At 37.6% G+C, this 21,967-nt stretch overlaps 1 protein-coding gene across 4 annotated transcripts in view; it reads left to right on the forward strand.

Moving 5' to 3' along the window:
* Window positions 1-21,967, forward strand: part of HOMER2 (homer scaffold protein 2) — a 237,425-nt gene that overhangs the window by 182,258 nt on the left and 33,200 nt on the right. For all 4 annotated transcript variants that reach the window (XM_072619672.1, XM_072619675.1, XM_072619682.1 and 1 more), the window contains exon 3: window positions 14,157-14,288. In XM_072619672.1, coding sequence (XP_072475773.1) covers window positions 14,157-14,288 — 132 coding nt within the window. The remainder of the gene's footprint in view (window positions 1-14,156; window positions 14,289-21,967) is intronic.

Here is a 21,967-nt window from a genome sequence, read left to right on the forward strand (position 1 = left end):
GTGTGTGTGTGTTTTTTTAATTTGATCTTCATGGTAAATCTGTGAGGTTAGGCCTTAGAGTATTATCATTCCCATTTCAGAGATAAGGAAAGTGAGGACCAGAAAAGAAAGGGACTCAGTGGGGCAATTTTGACTATCTCACACTTGAGTAGTCTTGAAAATTTCCAATGGCCTAATGCAAAAGACTTGAGTCAATGATAAAGGAAAATGTGCCCAATACAAGAAGACAGATTCCCTTGAATAATGTTATTTGAGGGACCCAGGGAAAAATCTCAGCCAAAACATTTTCCCTACTGGTTCCTGAGGCTTAAAATTCCATCATTAGGATTTCTTTCTTTCAATATTGTCCCCAATTAACATGGAAATGTTCCTGGGAGATGTGATAGATTAAACCATATAAGCTATTAATATCTAGATGTGGATGTGTCAAGGCTTTTCCAAAAATGACAGATAACTGCAGTTGGGTTTTGTTTAGGGGTAGAATGTAGTAGAGGCAGATAGAAGCTCAGATTGGGGATAACTAGGGAATAACATGACAGTAAAGAGTACTGGAATAGAGGCAGGATGGGGGAGAAGGATGCTTATGTGGAACTGGGAAGGTTTTAGAGATAAATTTCCACAAAGTTACTTGAGCTGACTCTCCTTTTGGGTTATTATCACAAAAAGTATAGGGATGTAGTGATTTAAATAATGGAAATAGAAAAGTGAGTGAGGGGATCTAGTTCTAGAGATCATAGATGTAGGCTTGGAAGGGACCTTCGAGGTCATTGCGGCCAGGCCCTTTTTCACAAATAAGCAAACTAGCCCACAGAGGTCAAGTGATTTGTTCAGTTACACCAAGGAGGTTAGAAACAGAGCCAGCATTCATACTCGGGTCATCCGATGCCAAGATCAGCATAGGGGAATGAGTTCAGTTTTGCATGGTATTGAATTTCAGGTAATGGTTGGACATCCAAATGGAATGTTCTCTAGGCACTTGGATATGAGAGGGTTACCTATATATGGAAAGGAAGGCATCAGCCTGTCCTATCAGATTCCAGGCCATTGATCCCTCCATCGGCTTCTCTTCGTGTTTAGTCCATATAATCTGAACACGTCACTTGCTCCAAATCATCACCACTATTGTCTGTTGTGCCCCATGACCCACTTGTGCCTAATAATAATAACTCACTTTTATAGAGCACTTTAAGGTTTGCCAGCACTTTCCTCACAAACACCATGTGAAGTCAATAATGCAAATAGGACTTTTCTCAGTTTATAGAAGAGGAAACTGAAGCTCTGGAAGTTGAAACCACTGCTCTTGATCATATAGCTAATAAATATCTGAGGCAAAATTTGATCCTAGCTAGTCTGACTTCAAGCCTAGCATTCCAGCTACTCGTCTCTGCAGCCAAATACCTGAAAAACAGATCCCTGGATTATAATTTTCATCTAATGCTTTTCTACTGCTTATAGGATGAAGTCCTAACTCATTACCTAAGGCCCTTTACAACAATTACCAACCCACCTTTCCAATCTTATTTCTTTTTCCCAACGTGAATCAGTGTGGAAGAAGCACTGAATTTAGACTTTGGAGTAAGAAGACCCGGCTTTGAGTCCTGTTTCTTCCATATACTAGTTGTATGACCTTAGGCAAGTCACTTCACTTTGAAAGGCCTCAGTTTCCCAGCCTGTAAAATGGCAGCATTGTACTAATTGATCTCTGAGATCCTTGTCAGCTCTAACAGTCTATGACTGCCCCATTGAAGCTATACAACTGTGTCCTGAATACCCATTGTCATCTACAATTCTTTTTTCTTTGTCTTAGAATGACTTTTCCCTCATGTGACAGCTTACCAAACTGGTCTGATCTTCAAGGTCCACGCCAAGTCTCCCATCTTTCCATTAGGCCTTATGTGGGATATTAAGTGAGCCAGTCTTTGCCTCATTTCTTACCTAATCTTAATCACTGAATGGGTGTTGCCTCAGGCTGGGAAAGCTGGGAGAAAAACTGGAGAGTTCGGAAAGACCTTAGCTTAAAAAGGTCAAGGTCTCCCACTGCATCCAGGGCCATCTCCAGTTGTCCTGATCTATCTATATCTTGCCACTGGATCCAAATGGCTCCAGAGGAGAAAATGAGGCTGATGAGTTTGCACAGCCCTGCCTCACATAAATCCAATTCATTTGCAACTCATGGCATCACCTTCCTGATGTCATGGTCCTTTTCAAGAATGAAGGAGAAACAACACCATGGGATATACTCCAGTTTCATCCATTCTCTGGTAGCAACTCACTGTATCACTCTCTGGATACTTAATATTGCCTAATATTACGTAAACCGTTGTATTTTTCTGTCTTATTTTCCCCCAATTCAATGGTAAGTAAGCTGCACGAAGCTTTTACATTTTGACAGCAGACTGGTGCCTGAAAACTAAAGAAGGATATTCTTTTGGTGGAACTTTAGGCATTGAGGACAATAAAGGAAGTATTTTGAAGTGGAGGCTGACCCTGAACCGCTTGGGTCACACTTCTCAAAAGAACTCAGTTTCATTCAATAGGTGTCTTGCTAAACTCCTTGGCTCTAGGCTTATAAATTATACCTTTTGAAAGGATACTCAGTTTACTTACTAGTTTGAGTTCTTTTGTAATTTCCTCTGTTCCTAGCACAAACAATTTTTCTTCATTGAATTAATGGATTAATTTTAGCTGTGACCATGATCATGTAAATTTACTGGCATCCTGCTTTGGTGTTTTATTGATGCCTTTGAGATGAATATGAGCTGAATTTCCCAGTCGTTAAGCTGTTTTATAAGTGGGAGTCTCCTTAGTACTGCAGGTTTTGAGAGCAATGCTGCTAGTGTATAATTTAGGATCCAGAGTGTATGTTATAGGCGGTTCCCACTTGGTACTTGGCTTTGATTTGATTCTGCCACAGGCTTAATAAAAGCCTAAGCTTTTCATAGTCCTCTTTTCAAATTTTATCTTAACTGATGAAGGTAATAGCACCTACAGAGCCAAGATTTAGGCTGAAAGTCACCTTAATATGCCTGCTCCAAGGATAAATACTCCTTACTTAAAAGCCAAGAAACTCTTTGCATTTTGTCTTTTCTTTCTCCAGTCTCTATCCTTTCATTTATACATTTTAAAGAACTCACTTTACTAATGATGACATAATCTGAACTTGTGGAGTGAAACCCCTGGCTGTAAATCTGGTGCTTTCCATTATCCCATAATTTGCCCTGAGAGGTGATTTCTTTTTTCCAGGTTCTATAAGAACTATTTATATAGTACAATGAACTATAAGAACTCTTTATATAGCACGGTTTATATGAAGCACAATGCCTTGAAGAGCCTGTCTCTTCCTACACTACAAATAACTCACTGAGAAAAGTTGCTCCAATATGGTTATTATGATTAAGCCTGACTTTTAGTACTTCTTCATTGAAGTTATCATCTCCATATTTATCTATCCTTCCATAAATCCTTTGTAGAGTATCTACCCAGTGTGCTGGATGCTTCTCTCTGGGTCTTTTAATATTTGGTATGTCTGCTGTAGCTGCTGGACAGTTCATCAGACATTGTTTTCACTAGATGAAATGTCGATCTATTTTTTCTGATTACACATTTGCTAGATGGAATATTTTATGCAGCAAATTATTGTTACTAATATCCACCATAAATCTCTATTTGTGCCCTGCTATTTACTGTATTAATTATGTTTTTCTTTTTAACACTTTTCAAAGATTATGATAGAAGCATTTTTAAAAAACTGATAGAACTCTCAAGAAAAATTCCTATTGCCCTTCTATCCAGTATCAGAGCCTAAAATTCAAATTCAACAACCTTTAATTTAGAACCTAGGGCTGGCCTCTAAGTCAGAACAACCTGGGTTCAAGTGCTGCCACTGAATACTGGCTTCATGATCCTAGATAAGTCATTTGATCTCTTAGTATCCTAGGCAACTCTCCACCACACAGATCTCTAAGTTTCAAATCAGGGGCAGATCTGCTTTAGCAGAAGGAGTTTCTTCACTGGAAATACATTATGCCAATTATAATGTTGATAACCAGGAATGTCCTGCAGCCCATCTTCTCTGGCTAGAGAATTTTCCATCAGTGGATGAGTAGAGTTGAGGGTGGAGTAGAGTTCCTTGGGTGTTATATGGTTCAGCACTGAAGGACTTGACCCTTGTGGTGATGAAGAAATTCCTTTATTGGTCACTCAGTTAAAGGAGCTCAACTCAACTTCATTCTTGGTGAACACATATACATTGGTGTGTGCAGAGGGAGAAAGGGTGGGCAATGACCCACTTATACAGTGAAATCAGAGGTCTGGTCTAAAAAGTAAATATGCACAAATTGAAAAAAAATAGATCTTTTTATTAGTGATGTGTAATGTCTAGTGAATTTGTTTTCCTTCTGTTTAAAACTTCCCTGAGGCTATGTAGAATAGTGAAAAGAGCACTATATTTTGAGTGAGGAATATCTGAATTCAAATCCTGGCTTTGATACTTCCTATCTCAGTGAACTTGAGCAAATCAATTCCGTTCTCTGGTTCACACTGTTTCTTCATCTGTATGATGGTAATAATAATGATAATGGCTAACATTTAAATAACATGCAAAATCTTTGACAAATATTACCTCATTTGATCCTCACTGCAACCTTGTGAGGTAGATACTTTTACTGTTGTCATTTTACAGATGAGGAAACTGAGGCTGACAGAGCTTAAGTGACTTTACTGCATTTATCCAGCTACTTAATGTCTGAGAGGCAAGATTGCAGCTGAGGTCTTCCTGACTCTAATTCTAGTACTCTAGATGCTATGCCATGAAGCTGCTTCTACAAAATTCTTTACCCAGTAGATATCTATAAGGCAGGTAGGAATATATATTATACCTACTCCGACCTATCTCCGAGAGTTGCTTTTAAGAAAGGATTGAGCAAACTGTAGAACTCTTGCTGTTTGGCAAACTTTTTAAGTGCCAGCTGTGTTCAAAAACCTTTAGGTGATGAGGGAGCTATATAGTTAAGCTTTCGGTAAGTAAATGACTCAAATCACTTCTTTCTGAATAGCTTCCCCTTATCATTTTCTTTGTTCTTTAGATGTGTCTTCAACATTCAGCTTTGTATTTACTCTGAGAGAGAGTGAAACATTCATATTGACTTCTCTGTCACGAACTTTTTCGCAAATTGCTTGAGAATTGCTTAGTGCTTTTTCATTGATACCCAATTTGTTGACAACTTTAATTTGTCAGCTCAGGAATCATTTTTTGAGTTGGATTTTCTCACTCCAATGCGCCTTTCTAATTTCAGTGATGTGGCTGACTCAGGATTTGGTATGCTGTGTTGCCAGAGAGTTCTTTAAATGCCAGTTTTATGCACGTAAATCATAAAAGATAATATTTGCTTCATTTTTCTTTCCTTTACTTAGTCACTACAGTGCTAAGGGTGGGATCAAAAAGAAAAAAGTAAATGAGAGTATACAGAGAGGCCACAAAACCAATCTAAAGATTAGAGGGGGAAATAGAAGAAAGGGTAGGTTATGCAATGAGAGGCAATGGGTCTTGTTGTGTAGAGGTCTACCTTGGTTCAAGACTCACATCTGACAGGTGCTGTGATCCTAGCAAAGACATTTATCCTATCAGTTTCCCCAGTCAACTCCCTAAAACTATGAGTTGAAGAAGACTGGGAGATTTGTATGGATAAAGAGAGTTTCCTTACTGAGTTTTACCTATGCCAATGAAATCTCAAAACCCAACCTCCCCATTAAAAGAAAATCTGAGGAAGTGTTAGGTTTATTAGCCTCTGAGAGTTGAAAAGAAACTCAGAGGTCATTCAGTCCAATCTATATCTGAACAGGATTCCCCTTTACAATACTTTGCTCTTAGAAAACTTTTAATGTTTTTAATTTTTATTCATTATTTTTTAGAAGACTTGGCTTCATATTGAACTGAATTATGGTACTATACAATTTCTTCCCGTTAGTCCTAGTTCTTTCCTCTGGGGGTGGGGGGTGACACAAGAAACTAAATATCTACTACATGACAGGCCTTTTAATTCTGTAAGATAGCATTCATTTACACTGATAAGCTAGTTCTTCTCTAAGTTAAAGATCCCTAGTTTCTTCAACTAGTTCCTATTTGTCCAGTGCTTACTCTTTCTTGAGCCTTCCTCTGGACCTTCTCAGCATCCTCATGATGTCTCCTCCTTCAAAGGTAGCCTCCAGAATTGAATACACTATTCTAGATAGGATGTGAGCGCAGAAAACATCCCTTGTTTTGAGTATTGTGCTTCTCTTAATGCAGCATAAGGTTAAAGTAAGCAACTGTTTTGTGGGTTTTTATGCTAATTTACCACTGTTTCTTCATACTGTATTTGCTGTGCAGGAATATTCTCAGTTTTTTCTTTTAAAAAGTCTTTATTGATATCTCTTTTTATGTCAACCCCATTTCTAAATTTGTCCTCCCTTTTGATTCCCCAGACACCTATCCTTTGTAAGAAAGATTATTTTTTTAATGGGAGGGGGAATATCAGTTCAGCAAAACTAATGGATGCACCATTTGTGTCTGACAGCACGTGCAATATTCCATGGTAAGAGATGAAGGTAGCAACATTTCATGCCCATTGTCCTCTGCCCCTGCAAATAGGAAGTAGAAGTGGTCTGTTTTCAATTCTTCTCTGGAGCCAGATTTGGCCTTTATAATTACACAGGTTTCTGTTTCAGATTTTTTTGTTCTTTCTATTTATATTGTTATAGTATATATGTATACATACATACATGTACGTATAGTTTTCTTAGCTCTATTTATTTCACTCTGTATAATTTCACACAATTTTTTCCATGCTACTCTGGATTCTTCATTTTTGTAATTATGTTACATCAATGTCCCATTATATGAATATATGATCATTTGTTGAGCCATTCTCATAGATGGGTATTTCATTTGCCTTATTTCTAGGTCTTAAATATCACAAAAATGATGAGATGTATGTATGTATGTTACATATGTATGTATATATTGATATATATATATTTGTACATGTGTGTATGTACACACATAGAGGACCTTTCTATCTTTAACTTCCTTGGGCATGTGTGAAACAAAGGGTCTAGGTATTTTTCACACGAATTCTTGTCTAGCTCCATATCCCCCATCCTATATTTATACAGATGATTTCTAAAAAACATCTGCAGGTAGGTATTTATATTTATCCCTGTTAGATTTTGTATTCCTCCTAAAGTTTCATTGTGGTGTGATCATGTCCCTGCATTCTCTAAGGCTGTGCCAATAGAGTACAAGCTCTGGAAGGCTCTACCATGTTGAAACTGTTTTAGGTGTGGTCCCAGCAATACCTTTTGTCTGCTATGCAATCCATGAAACAAACAAAGAAAAATCAAAAATGGTGCTATGATGGACCAGGTAGGCTTTCTGACTCCAGTCATTCTTCTCTGTCTAGGTCATCTGTGCTTCAGACATTCTTCCTCTCTTGTCTGGTACCTTCCTCTGTCCCTGTAACCTTTCATATTAGAAACTCTCAGATTCCTAGTCATTTAGACAAGACTCATCACTTCCTATAAGTCTCTTTACCCTCATTGGGATCTCTGAGCTGCTCCAATTTATGGAATATTGATGGAACTATGAGTGCACACAAGGAAGATGAGAGTGTAGCTATCGCTTGGGTGTAAAGTCCAGGGAACAGCCTCTCTCGGGGTCATTGTGGACTCCTTCCTTTTATAGCCTAAAGATCATTATGCCTATGGCTTTGGCCATGTCCATGGCTATGTCTTCTTTTCCCTGGCCTTCCCAGTCCCACTTTAGAGTTGCTCTAAGTTTTTTTTTGGAGGGCTAAAGAGAGGAAGACTTCCCTGGTTTAAAGTCAACAGGTGCTGCCTTGATAATCTTTTTCTCTACCCATGTCATCCCCTTAATAGTTCCAGTTTTGGGTAGGAAAACTAAACCATGTACTCTTCTCTTGTTTGAACTAAAACATACCAAAAAAAGAAAGTCCTCTTGCTTTTTAATCACTGGCTGACCCCTGATCAGTTTTTTTAAATTTTATTTTTTATTATGGATTTAAACATTAGCATCACCATTTTAATATGCAAAGAAGAGACAAGATTGTATATAACATGAATTTATTGAATTGTTTTTTCAAGTATACAATATATTTAATGATAGTAAAAAAAAACCAAACCCAAAACTCCCCTGCTTGTCTGTATCCCTTTCTGGGCTTGCCTTGATTCTCTTCTATATATTTTAAAAATGCTATATGATATCCTTTCTTTTGTTTCCTTTTTTAAAATCAATATCACTCTTTGTCAACCCTGCTCTCCAAACAGAAGTCCTCCTATATGAATAAGTATAGTCAAGGAAAACAGACCAACACGCAGATTATGTCTGTAAACATGTAGCTTGTTCTACATCCCTAGTGCATCACCTCTCTGGCAAGTGGTGATAAGAGTGCTTTCTCACCAGTATTCTGATTTCATAATTGGTAAATGTATAGATCTAAGATCTAAAGTTTTAAAAATAGTTTTTCTTTATGTAATTGTAGTCATGGGAATCATTCTACTGGTTCAGCTCAATTAACTCTGAATCAGTTCATACAAGTCTTCCCAGTTTTCTTTGAATCCATCATTTGTTATTTCTTATAGTGTAATAATATCCCATGGCAGTTTTATGCCATAACTTGTTTGTGTATTTCTCAAAGTGGTCCCCTGTGTTTGGGGTGCCCTTCCTTTTCATCTTTAACACTAGGAATCAGCTTTCTTCAAAGGGCAGCTTGGATGTTATTTCCTGTACCAGACCTTTTTGGTCAATGATATTGGAAAAATAATAGAAAGTGGGAGGACTAGAAGATAAGAGGAAGACAAATGTTCTATTTTCATTTCTTTTTTTAAAGAAGATGGTGCTGAGAGCAGTGTCCATGAGCATGATCTTCATTTCTGGTGAAATTCTAGAATGAGTCATTTAAGAGTTGATTATGTCTGATCTCCAAGAGCTTTCAGTCTATCCAGGAAGAGGATGATAAGGTTAACAAAGCACTTTACATATATTAGGAAGCAAGGGGAGGACAAGGAAGACTCTCTTCTCTTCTATAACTATTTCTTCAAAATTCTTTCCAGTAGCTAATGATCATGCAAGTCCCTTGATGGCAGGGATTATTTGATATTTTTTGTATTCCTAGTTCCTAGTATAGTACCTAGTCAGCTAGTAATTAGGCTCTTAATTAATGCTTATTGATTAATTGATCATGAAAATGTCTTGATATAGTCTGACCCTTTTAAAACGATTTAACACACCAAGTCATCCTCTAATTTATTCTAAATGAAGAAATCAGGAACAAACAACCCTAATTAAGGATGTCCCTTGTAGGTTCTTCATTTGTCCTTCTGCTGGAAAGAGAGCAAAGCGAGAAAAGGCTGGGAATATGCAATCCAAACATCCACTTTCAGTGCTTGGGCTGGTCCAGATGGCTTCTCACATTCAAATGCAAAACATCCTCTAGATTGGCTGTGTGACTCATGCTTGTCTTCCAAAGGAAGCAGATTGGCTGGGGAGTAATTGATGCTTTCATATAGACAAACTACATGCTAAAGTTGGCAGAGTTGAGCATTTTGCATTCTTGGGCTGGTAACCAATTGGCCACCTTTCTAAATTTGACTCTTTTCTAACCCCTTTTCTAGTGCCTTATTTGTCCAGGATAGCAGATATGTCGTTTCACCTTTAGTTGTATATTTGTTTGATTAAACCAGAATATAGAACTCATTGAGGATAATAAAGCAAATACAGTTATTCCCATTTTACAGATAAGGCAAGTGAGACTCAGGTTAAGTGACTTGCCCATAGTCACACAGCTAGCTAGTAGAAGCTAAGTCAGGACTTGAAGTCTATTTCAAGGTCAATGATTTCCATTCCCCAGCTTTGCCTCATTTACTGAACTACTTATATAGCATAGAAGATACTAACTGTACACAAATAACTATAATATCAAGCAGTGTAATAAAATCTATAAGAGTTTAAAAGAGAGAAAGAGATCGCTTATGGCAGTTAAAACATAATTATGTTGATAATAAAATTCATTTCTGAAAAATACATCTATTGTGTAAACTATGTTGCATGTTTAAAAAACCAACAAAAGCAAACACCCTAGTTTCTTTTTTGTCAGTACAAGAGGATTTAAAATTTACTGCTAACCATTATTGTCTTGGAAGCTACCTGTAAATGTGAAATCTTAGGTTGTAGATCTTGTTGGAGATTTAAAAAAAAATCTATACATTTGCTAACAGTAAGCAAAATATAGAGGTAATGCTGTTGCCATTTGCTACTAGCGTCTTTTTGGAATCTTTTCTCACTGTTCATGTCTTTTCCTACTTTCCCATTTTATTTTCTTCTGTTTTGTATGCTTTAGGGCAGTGAGGTCCATAAGCATTTCTTGACCTTCCTAGAACTCGTAAGGGGTTATTTGGTACAATCATTTGAAGAGGCATCATGCGACAAAAAATTAACTGGCCCAACAATTAAGACACCGGAGTCTTCCACTGTCATTTGCATAGTATTGTCCCAGCTGTATGTATGAGCTGTAAGACCTTGGGTGAGTCACTTAAACTCCTTAGGCATCAGTCCTCTAAGCCATAGTTAGGGTCACATAGTGACTGACACATTTACAGCTTTAAAATTATAAACTCCTATGAACTGTCCATGAAATATTCCCTGCAAGTTCTTTAACATATACTATTTCCTACCTTCCTAAAATGTATCATTGTTACATATTTGTGAACTAGGTGACCTGGGAGGTCCCTTCTGATCCATGGATTTTATGGAGTATTCACTAGAATATGTAGTAAAATCTATTCCAGGAAGATACTGAATTACTCATGCTGGGAGGCCTTACTTGCCTTAAGCCTAGTATTACTAGAGTAATTGATCTGGGTACCCTTTAGTGTATCCCCCAAGGCTGTAGTCACACTTTTTTTTAAGCAAAACATATTCTAGTTACTTTGTCAGAAACATCTGCTATCAGAGGTAGAAATGATACAAGAAACACTGGACACCCTTCAGAATGGCAGATAAGGGAGGTAAAGGTATACAGAGTAATTACATATTAACTAAAGAAGCCTCAAATGTGTTGGAAAATATAAAATATGCATCTGGGAGTCTTGAGGTAGGAGGTAATGGAAAGTTGGATCAAGATTAAGGGAGGGAGGCTGACCTGTGCCCAAGCAGGGAAAAGAAGGGGAAGAAAGATGGGGAGGATTCTAGCATTTAACTCAATGCTTAGCACATAAAAAGCACTTAATAAATGCCTGTTGACTTGACTTGTTTCCAAGTTCTTAGGAAAAAGCTGCTGGTAACTAGGAGAGCCTGGCATCGCTACTCCAGGCAGCTTTTTGATATCAAGAAATTAGATCTCCATCTGCAAGATGTTCCTGATGGCTTCCGCAGGGAAGTGGGAGATAGGACCTGGGAGAGATTCTCCCTTTGGACTTTCCTCTTTCTCAGTTACCTTGAAAGAACTTAATTAGATTTATCTTCAGTGCTAGCAGAATAAGCACCATAGTGTGATTTCAGCTACCTTCCCCACCCGCTTTCCCATTTTTCATTACACAGTTGGAAATAAATTGCTTAGGTAACACACTGAGGTCACACACTCACACACACACTCACACACACACACACACACTCGCACAACTTGTTCATTGCAAACAACTTCAGTTAATTCATCGGTAAGTAGAAGTGACTGATGCCTTTTTTTGTTTTGAAAGAAGGATGAATATCAGAGATCCAGAGGACACTGGGTACCTGTGTGGGGAAGGAGGAAGAGGAAGAAAGATTTCCTTGAAAGGAAAAAGTGCTGCAAGAGAAAGCTGGGGATGTTGTCAGAGGCTTACAGAGGGCTAGTGGCTTGTAGAAGTTTGCATAGGCCTACTTTACCTTCAACTGCTTAACTACAGATATAAGATGTTAGTGAGATTTTTGGCCTTCATAGATTAGTAGGAAGCATGCTTAAGATGAACTTCCTTCTCAGGAACTTTCTGCTCATACATAGTATTCATTAGTTGGACCATCATTCTTCTTGAATTCGTTATGCCTCCTATCTTCTACATACACTGCATATCTTGTATGTATCTATTTATAAATGTTATGTCTTCTCTGTTAGAATGTGAGCTCCTTGAGATCAGGGGCTATTTTTGCCCTTTCTCTGTAGCCTTAGAACTCAGCACAGTGTCTGGTGCATAGTAAGCCTTTAGTAACATTTGACTCATTGATGCCTTTGGAACAGTTTGCCAGAAAAATGAATCATTCTCCCACCCCCTTCTTACCCCCCATTAACTAGGTATAATTGTGAAACTGCCTTTCAAAAAGGTAGTTCAAAAGCTTTTGCTTAGTTAGGTAGATAGGCTATCTGTTCTTTGGTAGGGTTGAGTGGAACTATAGTGTGATTGTAATGTATTCATAGAATCTTAGAATTGAGACCTACCTTAGAAAAAATCCATTCCTCAAATATTTACTGAAGGACTGTTATATGCCTTACACTATCTAATTGATAATTCAGGGACTATAACCACCTGCGACCAGACTGATTTCCTATTATTTCTAGGGATTTAAAATATTTAAAGGGTGTTTGAAGTTTTTGGAAGAATATATTAATGGAGGCTTGTAAGAGTTACTGGTAAAGTTCCTCCAAAAGCAGTCGAGAAGTTTTTATCTGTTTTGACCTAGACCAGGACTCAGTGAAAACCCTGTGAAGAGCTCATAATTTTCTCTCTCATTTTTGCATGGAACCTCTTTGTCTTCCTCAATAATGATTGTTGTCAAATTCACATTTTTCTGTGACTACTTAATATGTGATTCCAAAAAGGCAAGTTTGTAGGTATCTTTCTTTTTGCTCTCTCTCCTATGAGTTCCTATTAGAGATAATTTACTCTCTCTTTATCTGTTATTTCTCTACCACTGACCTTTTTGTGGAATTCATACATACTTAAGAAATCTGAGTGTCTTATCCCTCTCTCCTCTAATAAAATAGTGATTCCAGGGTATATGAGCTCAGCTGTTATTAGTTGAGTACAATCAACAAATATGAACATCCCAATTAGTGAGTTTACTGGTAGTTTCCCTTTTTAGGACTCTTGTTCAAATGACTACCATTCCTTCCCTGTAGTGAGTCAACAAACAAATATTAAACATTTAGTAATATGCCAGGCACTTTGGTAAACTGTGGGGATGCAGAGAAAGACAAAAGTAGTTCCAACTCTCAAGGAGCTCATATTCTAATGGGAAAAACCACCTGTAAATAATTAGAAACAATGAAGATTGTGGTGTTGTAAACTGTGTCTTGTCAAATAGGTTACATTTCTAAGGCTTTAAAAAAATTTCCAATCATAGTCATCCATAAATATTGGTCATGATTTTTGTCTTAGAGTCAGGCTTACCAAGATTTGTATTGTTTTTTCTTTCAACATGTAAGAGAGTGGCCTGGCTTTCTAAAGATTAGCAGCTGGCATCATTTAATTTTAAGCACATAGGGTTAAAATGCAACCTTGGAGAGAGGAGCAGGGAGGTGGTTAAGCAAAATAACCACAGCCATAAAATCCATAGGGAGTTCATTTGGTAGTGTTCAATGAGAACTTAAGTGCTTAGTCTATACCAGGAACTATGTGAAGTGCTGGGGCTGAAAGAAAGATATGGTTGATCAAGGAGCTCACATTGGGATTCTGGCAGCTAGAAGATTTGAAGACTCTTTAGTGATTGGCTGGATCTCATTTTAATATGCAGATTAAGAAGCTTAGGTAACTGGTTTGGATGTGAGTGACCACTGAGATTCTTGGAACTTACAGTCGTAGCTACCCTTTGAGAGAAAGGAATGACATTTCCGGGCTCATTGGTGCCACAGAATGGGAGTTCTAGTAGGTGGCAGCTTTTAGGGGAAAATAAATAGCAGTTCTCCAAAATATTATATGATTAGAAAATCATTTCTCCCACTAGCAATTTGGAGGATCCTAATTTAGACTCACTGTCTGCTGTTCCTTAACTGAACTCTTCCCTCAAAATTAGTACCAAATATATCTAAGCAGAGGAGGTAGTTTATTAATTAATATTTTGGCTCAAAAGTAGAGAGTTTGGTTTCTAATGTAGTTTTTTCTCCTTGTACTCTTTTTTTTCTCTTCTGCAGGTGATCATCAACAGCACGATCACACCTAATATGACTTTCACCAAAACATCGCAGAAATTCGGCCAGTGGGCAGACAGCAGAGCAAACACTGTGTTTGGTTTGGGTTTTTCTTCCGAGCAACAGCTGACAAAGGTAGCTTGGTTCTTCCTACAGTATACTATTGTGCTTGGCAGAGTGCTTCAGAATTCAGTTTCTGCCCATTGAGGGCCTAATTCATGCTGTCAACACTATTTGAATAAAAGTCTTGTCAAAAATAGGATTCTATTTCAGGACATAACTTTTAAGACTATCTGTACTGTTTGCTTTTTGAGCTATATGTACTTTGCTAACGTAAGGAGTACCTTAGGAGTGGAAAAGCAGAGTGTAAATAAATTGTCCATACCTAGCAAAATTCTAGAGGCATCCTACTGTGGTAGAAAGAGAAATGGAGTGAATTCAGGAGTCCTAGTTTCAAATCCCATTTCTGCCACTAATTTTATATTCTAGGTCAAATTATCTTATCTCTCTGGGTCTCATTTTCTTCATCTGTAAAATGAAGGATTGGACTTAATGATTTTTAAAATCTCTTCTAACTTTAAGAGTCTCCTAGTAGGGCTACTTTCCTAATTTGTTGGCCTTTTTTTCCTAAAGTTTTAGGCTATGACCCCCCAAAATGAAAGTTTCCTCTCCCCAGCTGCATTTATTGTCAGTACAAAAATGTGAGCATCACTTTTTTCCCCCCAAAGTTAGATGCTTTGAGCTTTCAAGGTCCTAAAAATTAGTTCTCAGTTACACTTTCCTTCCCAAGTGGGTGAAAGGGATGGAATTACCTGTACCTGCTTGATTAGTGGTAGGGGCACCAATATTTCTTGCAGTGGGCAAGGAATCTCAAAAAGTTGCTTTTGGGTCACAGTTTAGTTCTACTTCGGTCCCAGTCCATGGCAGTAAATTTGGGGGCATTACTCTCTGCAAATTCCCTTCTTAGTCTCTACTGGGTACCGTACTAATAGGTGTAATTATTTTTGCCTTTCAACCATGCACTTTGTTCCCACGTCCGGTTGTTTGTACTGATTCAACTTAGTAAGAGCCACTGAAGGGGTCATTTATAAAATTCCAGTAGCTCAGGATGAAGTATTTATGTAGAATCTAGTAGACAGAGTTTCCTTTAATTTGTTAAAGTTGTGATTGAATGATCCTATGGATAACAACCAGGAAACTGAATTTGTATAAGTAGAGTTTAGTGTTTTAATTAAATAAAAATACAGCCAAATCTAGCCATCCTAGTAAGTAATGTTCATAATTGTTTACTGTCCTGCATAGCTATTATGTATAAATGATAAACCATTGATTCAAATGGTTCTTATTAGTATTACTATTAGATAATTAAACCAAGTAATTTTGGGGTCAAGTGAGAGGCACGGGACTGTGTAGGAAACTGATCTGAGGGTCCTCTGAATATCTCTGGATTTGTAATGTGGAAGACTCAAGCAGTGGGACCTACTTACTTCTCAGAATGGGAAAACACAGGTTTTCCAGGAATCTCAGACTGACAGATATACCAGGTCTCAGTTGTTGGAACAAGGGAAGACATAGTCTGAAGTCCCTGGACACACTTAGATTAGTGTGGACCAACCTCTTTTACTCAAATAAAACAATGGATATTTATATAGAGCTTTACAATTTGCAAAATCATATGTAATCTCATTGAGTCGTCGCAACAATCCTCTGGGAAAGCTATTATTACTATCATCCCCATTTTGTAGATAAGGAAACTGAAGTTCAGAAAAGTTTGTAAGATTTGAACCTATTTCTTCCAGACACCAAGTACAGCATTCCTCTTCAGTGTACAGTACAGTGACTACATTGGTCATTCCTTACCTCCTACACCCATTTCTTTTCATTGTGGTTCAAAGATTAAATTTTGCAGCGTAGAATGCTAAAGTTAGAGGATAAGATAGGATACACTGAGCAAGCTGGGTAGAAATGGCAACCTTCAGTTCCCCTGAAGGAGAAAGGAACTAGGCATCACAAAAATCTTTTTCCTTCTTCCCTTTTCTCCTGCAAAACCTGCCTCATGTAGGGGAGTGGGTTGAATGAGATGATTTATGGAAAGACACACCACTCACTTTCCAGTCCCAAAATATTTTCCTCTCCTAGATGAAATTTTAGCAGAGATCTTTTCTAGTTGAGAGGTGTAGGTTATCAGACATTGACATTTCATGCGTTTGTTTTCTTAACACTCAGCGGATATGTGCTGAAGAAATGAGAATTTTGATGTAGTTAATAGGGAATAGGAAACAAAAAGTAATTTTGGAATGTGGGAGTGTTGCAGCAAAGGAGAGAGGCAAGTGGGTTGGCATAGTAGGTAGCTAAAATGAAAGCTTTGGAAAGGAAAGGGGAAAAGGATGTGTCAAAAGATAGGAGCTACTAAGCACACATGTTGCTTACTTGGAAATTTTTTAAATAATAATTTATGACAATAACTGACATTTTTTATGTTAGTACTGTGAAATTTGCTAACTGCTTCATGGTCTCATTTTTGTCTTTATACCCTGCGAACTAGATACTAGAGCTATTACCCTCATTTTACTGATGAAGTAACAGAGGCTTATTAGTTCACACATCTAGTACATATCAGAGCCAGGATCTGAATCCAGATTTCTCCTAAACTTTTGTTTAACATTCTTTTTACCATATCATTTTATCTCTGTTTAAAGTTAATTTGTGTCAGATGTCTCCCTTTCCCTTACTTCTTTTCAGCCTTCCTGGAGTAGTGAGAAGAGAAATAAACCAGCTTCTTGTCTTAGAACATGAACCCCTTATCCTAGTGGACAAGGAGGTCCTAGGAAGTCGCTGGCCTGTCTTCTTCACCTGATCCAAATATTTACGGCCTGATTCTCAGCTCACCTGCCAAAGTGAGCTCATTCTATGATTATTTTCCAGGATGGCGTATGGTAAACAGAATGTGTGCCTGGAGGGATTTAGTGTATAGGTAGCTGCAGACATGCAGCGTGGTGAGAGATATAAGGTGGTCAGAGAGATGCTGTGCTTGCTGAAATAGATTCTTGTCTATGTGAGCAGATCTCCGCCTACTTCTTCATTCATCATTATGCTATTAGAGTAAAGGCTCCAGTCACTAACAAGGTTTAAATCAATTGCTTTTCATAATGTAAAATTGTCTACTACACTATCTCTGATGAACTCTTTCCATAAAATTGTTTGTCACTAATTTCTGAAAGATTTCTTTAGTTAATATCAAAGTAGAAAAAGCAATGAATGTTGACTTGATTTTGATTTATTCCGGACATAAGTTGAAAGGAATCCGAAGAATGGTGATTTTTAGTTTTCTTTGTCTTTTGTTTTTTATATCAGTTATTTCCAAATATAGTCCCACCTATCCCCATGAAATGTTCCCTGTAACAACAACAAAAAAAAGTTATACAAAATTGACCAATAGAGGAACCGCATCTATATAACACTTTGCATTGGTCGTCAGAAAAACTTCTATCCTCCCTACTAAGAGAAGTGTATTTCATCATCTGTCTTCTAGAACCTGAATTGGTCAGTGTATTTAATCTGAAATTGATTTGCTGGCTAGATTTTAGTTTAATTTTCTCCTTTAGCCTGGACAATTAATTCACCAACAGACATGGGAAGTAGTTACTATTTCACTTGTTATATGCTCAAAGAGTAGCTTTTGGTATTTAGGCCATGAAGCAGCAGATGATAATTAGGTAGGAGATGGGGATATTCTCAGAGCCACTGGAGTTAATTTAAGGATACAAACTTGACCTAACAGAGGGATTAATTGAAAGATTCAGAACCTAAGCAACTTATGGGCCAGGATTTTGGCACATCTCTGCCCAGAAACCCTGGCATACCAGTGCCCGCATTCCAGATGATTCTCTGTATATACTCGTCCTTTTTAAGCATTCTTAAATAGGTTGATGTTTTGCATTATACCAAGTGGGTGGACAAATAAATCCACATTTATCTCTGAGGATACACAATACAAACTGGTAATTTGAGAAAGTGCCTGTACAAAGCCAAATGGCTTGTTCTCTTTCACCACTGTTATACTTTTTTGGGGGGGGCGGGAAGAAAATAGAGAAGAAAGGGCAAACATTTTAATGGGAACCAACAGGAGCAAAGTATTTTCTTTCTTTTTATTGTGGGAGGTGAAACGTATAAATTGTTTTACTAATGAAAACTTGCTTTCTGTCTAGTTTTTTTTTTTTTTTCCAGCCCAGTTACAGAGTTTGATCATCCATTTCCTTTACAGGTCTGTGGGTGGCTAGGATTGCTGTGTGAATTTAGAAATACTTAAGGCACAGTTGTTCTTTTGTGCTACTCTGAGGTTGTTACAGGCTTGAACTCCTTCATGCCAGCTAATTATTGCTTTCAGAGATTGTCAGCCTTAAACCTATGAAAATTTATCAGTGAATGGTAAATAGTTTATGGGGTGGTGGTTGGGGTTGAGGTGAGGGGAGTTTACGTTAAACATTTTAGCCGCAGAGTTGCTGAATAGTTATTTCACAAATATTTGAAATGTGTTATAGTACACAAAATATTGCTTTCTTCATCTTTGCAGAAGACAGAGTATGAAGCAGATATGCTTAATCTTAGTCACAATGTACCTTAAGGATTATTTGTCTATTTATTTATTTTGATATGACAGACAGAAGGATTTTTTAAAAAGCAGAGTAAATTTTCTTCTAGCTGAGTGAATTAGATGTGCCAGACTTGGAAGCAGGGGGATTGACTTAATGAGAATGCTCTTTTAGTTTTGGAATTCTAGGAAGAATTTCAGCTATAATAACTTGCTCTTTCTTGTTCTTTTGGGCTACTGTTTTGTCTCTGCCTATATGACTTTTTTAATTATCAATTTTCAAAATATCCTTTCCGTATAACTTTTATTTCTCCAAAGATGGAAGAATTTGTCCCAAGAAGCTGTTAAAGTGACTGGCATTTTCATGTTATCCTGAGGTTCTTTGACTTTAGGCTGAGACTGAGATTTCCAGACCCTATCTATCTAGAAATGGGGTAAACACCTGGGTTGGAGGGGGGAAAACAAAAAAGGGGGGTGGGAGAGAGAAAGTATGAGAACAAGAATATGAATATGTCCTTTCTGACTTTGTTTTCTATAGGGAGTATTGTCATGGCACTCATCTCAGAGTTCTAGGCAATCATGAAGTGAAATTTCTGGGTCTTTCCCTAGACTGAGTTATCAGAAGGCTGAACATGAAATCTCCAAGGCTTGTAGATAAAACTTTTCCTTTAGTGGCCAGAGCTTTCTTTGTTCTAAGTCCTTAGCGCCTCCTAACCCCAATTGCCTCATCCTGGGTCATCTCCAGTCATCCTGATGAATATCTGGTCACTGGATTCAGATAGCTCTGGAGGAGAAGTGAGGCTGGTGACCTGCACAGCCCTCCCTCACTCAAAACAAAGTCAAGTGCAAGTCATGTCATCATTTCTCTGAGGGCGTGGTCTTCTTTGGCAACGAAGGATGAACACACAAACATCTAGTGCCTATTTGACCCATACTGGAACTATTTGACCTGTTTTTAAATAGGTCAGGTGGAAGTGACCTGTCTCTTATGCACCAGAATAGGGTCTCTTCTGTTTCACCACTTCCCTCGGCCTATTTGTCTAGGTTGAACATGTTGTCTTCTTTTAGGATTTGTCTAAGTTTGCAGGATCTTTTCTTCCACGCTTGCATAATATACTATGCTTGAAACTATTTCCTCAAACTATTATGTTTTATAGTCCAATAATTTGAGTGTTGTCCATGTTACCTTGCCCCAACTATACTTACTTTAACCTACTTTAATAAGTTCCAGTAGTTAATTGTTCTGTTTGGAGAAAAATCAATTACTTATGAGTACGCTTCTACTGCCCCTGGAAGCTGTAACAGTCCCTCTATCCTCCTTACTAGCAAGGCCCTTTCCATGTCAGAGTACATGCTCTGGATGTAGAATTGTGTACAGACAAAATTCCCTTCTGAGAACTATGAAATTACACAAGATTGCCACCAATCGTAACAGCTGCCAGGGATAATTCAGCTTTGGAGAAACAAGTAAATCATTGGGATATGTGCTTTGGCTATTTGGGGCCTTATTTTGTGAGGAGGTATCATTCTGAAATATCCAAAAATTAGCAGAGAAATGAGACCCTTTCAGAAAAATACTTTGCTAGGGATTGGAAGTGACCTCTTATTTTCTCATTCTTCTGCTTCCACTTCTCTGGTAAGGACCATTGTAATCATGAGCAAATGTCCAGTGAGCATTCACAATCCTTCTCTGCTGGGCACTGCAGGTACAAAAGAAATAGTTTGTAGTTATATGTCAGATTCAGTGAGGTTTTCTCCCCCAACAGGGATAGCTAAACATTGAAGTGTTTTTTTTAATGTTGAAATCAAGGGATTTGAAATTTAAATTTTGCGTGCTTCATAAACATTCATGCATAGTACATGGTTCTAGGAAGAAAACAGCAACCAAAATTCACAATTGTGATTGGTGTCCCTGTAAGTCCTGTTCCTTTGCTGTCAGCCTTGCATGTTACAAATCAAATCAATAAAAATTTATTGAACAGTTGTTATGACCAAGGTTCTGGGCAGCAATGTATACTTGAAATATGACTTGGCATAAACTGAGATTGGCTTATAGCAAATAGATAAAAGTTATTGTTTAAATTTCTGGTTGTGTCCACATGTTATATAATTATGTGTGTGTGCACATGCATGTTTATGTACGTGCATCTCTGAATTTTCCTTAGAATTACTTATGGTAGTTACTGCAGTGAAGGTGCCTTCATTTTTAATTCCTGTGGGTTCAGTCATCATCTCTATGTAGCTGTCTAGCAGATCAGTATATCTAACCTTAGTCTTTCTCCCGAAAGTAGTAATGAATTCTGAATTATTAATTCAGTAAGAACTCAGTAAATGACTTCTTTGTGCCAGGTACTTTACTTGGCACCACCGAAAAAGAAAAAATTTAATAGTGCCTGTCTTCAAGGACCTTAATCTGTTGTAGGAAACAAGTGTCTGCATATATATGTGTGTGTGTGTGTGTGTGTGTGTGTGTGTGTGTGTGTGTGTGTGTGTGTGTGTGTGTGTGTGTGTGTGTAAAGGAAATACAAAGTACTTTCAGGAGCAGGAGAAACTGGAGGGATTAAGAAAGATCTTCAGTAGAATGTAGCATTAGAGTTGAGTTTTGAAGGAAGTTAGTGATTCTTGGAGAAAGATGGGAACATCTATATTCCCTTCCTTCTCCAAAGATGAGTACATTCCAGGAATGTCAGCTTGGGAAAAGACACGGACACAGGAGATGGAATTTTTTGTTGTTTCATCAAAAAAAACTATTATAAGAACATAATTTATTGAACATAGAGAGAATGAACGCAAATTGATCAAGAAGTCCTTCATGTAGCCGTCTGCCTCCAAGCGTCTCCTAAATCTCTTCCTATTTGTCTGTCTTTATCAATGAGGTGGCAGGGTGTTCTTAAAAACACCCACACCTATGGAAAGAAATAAAGAAAGGATATGTGTATATCTGGTACTCCATCTCTGGAGCAAATACTATAACAGATTAAATCAGGGGAAAATTAATAAAAGAGATCCTTCTCTTCTGCTTATCAACAGTGGAAGTCACAAGAGTGACAGCGTTGGGATTTGTGATACTATCTTCAAAGTTTTTTATTGAGATATTTTGTTTTTATATCACCTATATTATCTTTTTCATTATTTTTTAAAATTTTATTTGTTTTCAGTGTTCTACAATCACTTCCATATATATTAGATTTTTTTCCCCTCCCTCCCCCTCCTTCCTCCCTAC

The sequence above is a fragment of the Notamacropus eugenii genome, chromosome 1, assembly GCF_028372415.1.
Source record: "Notamacropus eugenii isolate mMacEug1 chromosome 1, mMacEug1.pri_v2, whole genome shotgun sequence".
Classification (NCBI taxonomy): domain Eukaryota; kingdom Metazoa; phylum Chordata; class Mammalia; order Diprotodontia; family Macropodidae; genus Notamacropus; species Notamacropus eugenii.